At 34.6% G+C, this 2,552-nt stretch overlaps 1 protein-coding gene across 1 annotated transcript; it reads right to left on the bottom strand.

Moving 5' to 3' along the window:
• Positions 1-269: 269 nt before the first annotated feature.
• On the bottom strand, positions 270-1,625 carry LOC136981973 (jerky protein homolog-like). The gene has a single exon (XM_067278398.1). The coding sequence runs from the start codon at positions 1,623-1,625 to the stop codon at positions 270-272; it is 1,356 nt and encodes a 451-aa protein (XP_067134499.1).
• Between the last annotated feature and the right edge of the window lie 927 nt (positions 1,626-2,552).

The following is a 2,552-nucleotide window of genomic DNA, read 5'->3' as shown; positions in this document are numbered from 1 at the left end:
TTTTAATAAGTACAGTACATACTGTATATGTATTATTTTATTTACGTACATAAGGTACGCTTGAAAATACAGTACTGTATGTAAAAACAAACACTATCTATAACTTGACTAAAATCTATGTATTCGACATCATTTCCATTACAAAACATACATAAAAAAGTGAGTAATTTTTGTTTGTTTGCTTTTTGATGACTTCTGTAGCATTTCCCTTTAAAAGATGCTAACTGCATCAATCTGACACTTAATATTTTCTCGTAATTCAGCCCATTTTATAACGAAACCATGGTTGTTATTGCTTCTTTGGTTGTTGATGGTATACCAGAGATCCCACTGGCACTTTCTTCATCATCATCTGTTTCTTCTTGAGAATCTTCGTCACCGCAAATGGATTCGATAATCATTTCATCAGTCATATTCTGACAAATATCTTCTCTAGTGTCCATATCTAACCAATCAGTCAAAGAATCATTAATTATTTCTGGCTCATTCAATATTTCCCGGATACGAGAAATTTCAGCCTCAGTGAAGATATTATCTGAAGCTGAATCTGAATGTGTTGTGGTTTGGTCAAGATCAACTTGATTATTACATTCATTTAATTTTTTCCAACAGTTTCTAATTGTCTCTGATGTGATTGCCTGCCAAGCAAGTCCAATACTGTAGGACACGTCTTTGAGATTCATCTTTTTAAAAGAAAATATGTTGACGTCAATATCTGATGCTAATAATGACTTCATCATTTCTCTTCGGTAATTTGTTTTGAAAGCACTAATAATGCCTTGATCTAAGGGTTGTATAAGAGCAGTAGTATTTTTTAGAAGATACATTACTTTTATTTTACCATCGTCAGACACAAGGTTATCAGCCGGTGGATGAACTGGGCAATTATCTAAGAGAAGCAAAGCTTTTCGATCTAGACTCAATCCTCTCAGAAATTTTCGCACAGAGGGAACAAAGAAATTGTGAAACCAGTCATGAAATATGTTAGAAGTCATCCAGACGTTTATGCTGTTTTTATAAACAACTGGTAGATATCTTATATTGATTGACTTGAAACATCGTGGGTTTTGACTTTTACCTGTAATGAGTGGCGTAAACTTGTGATTACCAGCTTTATTTACACAAAATAAAGCTGTTATCCTTTCCTTGCTTAGTTTTAATCCTGCCTTTTGTGGGTTACTTTTTAGATCTATGGTTTTACTTGGCAACATTCTGTAATATAATGCAGTCTCATCACAGTTATAAACTTGTGCATCAGTATACCCTTCTTTCTTAATGGAAATTGTGAACTGTTTGGAAAATTCTGCAGCAGCTTTAATATCACTAGACTTTGCTTCACCAGAAATGGAAATTTGGAAGATGCCATATCGTTTTTGCCAATGCCATAACCAACCGTCAGAAGCATTAAAATCTCCTTCTGCTTTTAAGCTTACATGGAATTTTTCAGCCTGCAACTTTAAAGCAGTTTCAGATACGGAAATACCTTCACTTCTTTTTTGCACCAACCATGCATAGAAGCAATCATCAACATTTTGATTTTTTCCAAGTCTTGTCTTTTTTCGAGTAAGCCCAGCATCTCGGTCAAACTTATCAACAAATGATTTCACTTTTGTCTTTTCTGCCATTCAACCCCTTACAGTTTTTTCAGGTATGCCGTATTCTCTTCTTATGTTTCCTTTCGAAACTCCGCTGTTTACTTTAGCAATAATGTCAAGCTTTTCTTTTACTCATCATGCAGGAACTCAATACATACACAATTACTCAATACGCAGTAACAATAAACCGCACTACTCACTAACGCCGCACGGACCTGTATAAACGTGTTTGAGCTTATCGCGTCGCGAACATTGCCCGCGCTATAACAGAGCGCGGGGTATAAAGAGCAGCGCTATAACGAAGGTCCACTGTATATTCAATTCGTCGAGTTGACTTTTTGGGTCCACGATTTTATTTTATTATGGCTGCATGTACCAATTTGGAACAGCAATGCGATTTATTTGAGATTGTATGATTTAGTCAAAGATAATACCGTGGTACTGAAGGTAGCACTCGTAAGCTTATGTTTCAGTTACACGTTTCTTTTTAATTTAATGAAGGATAGGAAGACCCGTCTAATAGTAAAGTTAAAAAACGAATATCTTCTGGAAAACATAAAAATCGTAAATACTTTCATGAACAACCTTTGTCTTCTTATTTTTTCTTGCATTCGTTTTGATTTGTTTCCAAATTGTAAATCAATTTTATTTCTATCCAGCGGTAAAAACAGTAGAAAAATTTCAAGGAGACGCGTTGCTATGTACTGTTGAGTTTCGATTGCAATGCACTTTGCTTTATGGCTTCATTGGCTACGGTTTAATAATGGCAGCCATATTATTAGTTCTCATCAATATAGAGTTCAAACAACTTTTGCAAGAATATTCTATAATAAGAAAGAATGACCGCGGTTTTTATTTAAAACTACAGAGTTTGATGATTCGTCACGAAGAAATCTGGAGTTTGGTCGAACAGCTCAATACCAAATTCAGCTATCCAATTGTAATCATTTATTTTAC

The sequence above is a fragment of the Centruroides vittatus genome, unplaced genomic scaffold (assembly GCF_030686945.1).
Source record: "Centruroides vittatus isolate TY-2023 unplaced genomic scaffold, ASM3068694v2 contig_799, whole genome shotgun sequence".
Classification (NCBI taxonomy): domain Eukaryota; kingdom Metazoa; phylum Arthropoda; class Arachnida; order Scorpiones; family Buthidae; genus Centruroides; species Centruroides vittatus.
The sequence above is the reverse complement of the archived record's forward strand: the minus strand, read 5'-3'. Positions and strand labels throughout refer to the sequence as shown.

Coding starts and splice junctions, on each gene's coding strand:
- LOC136981973 (XM_067278398.1), bottom strand. CDS start 1,625: ATGGCAGAAAAGACAAAAGTGAAATCATTTGTTGATAAGTTTGACCGA.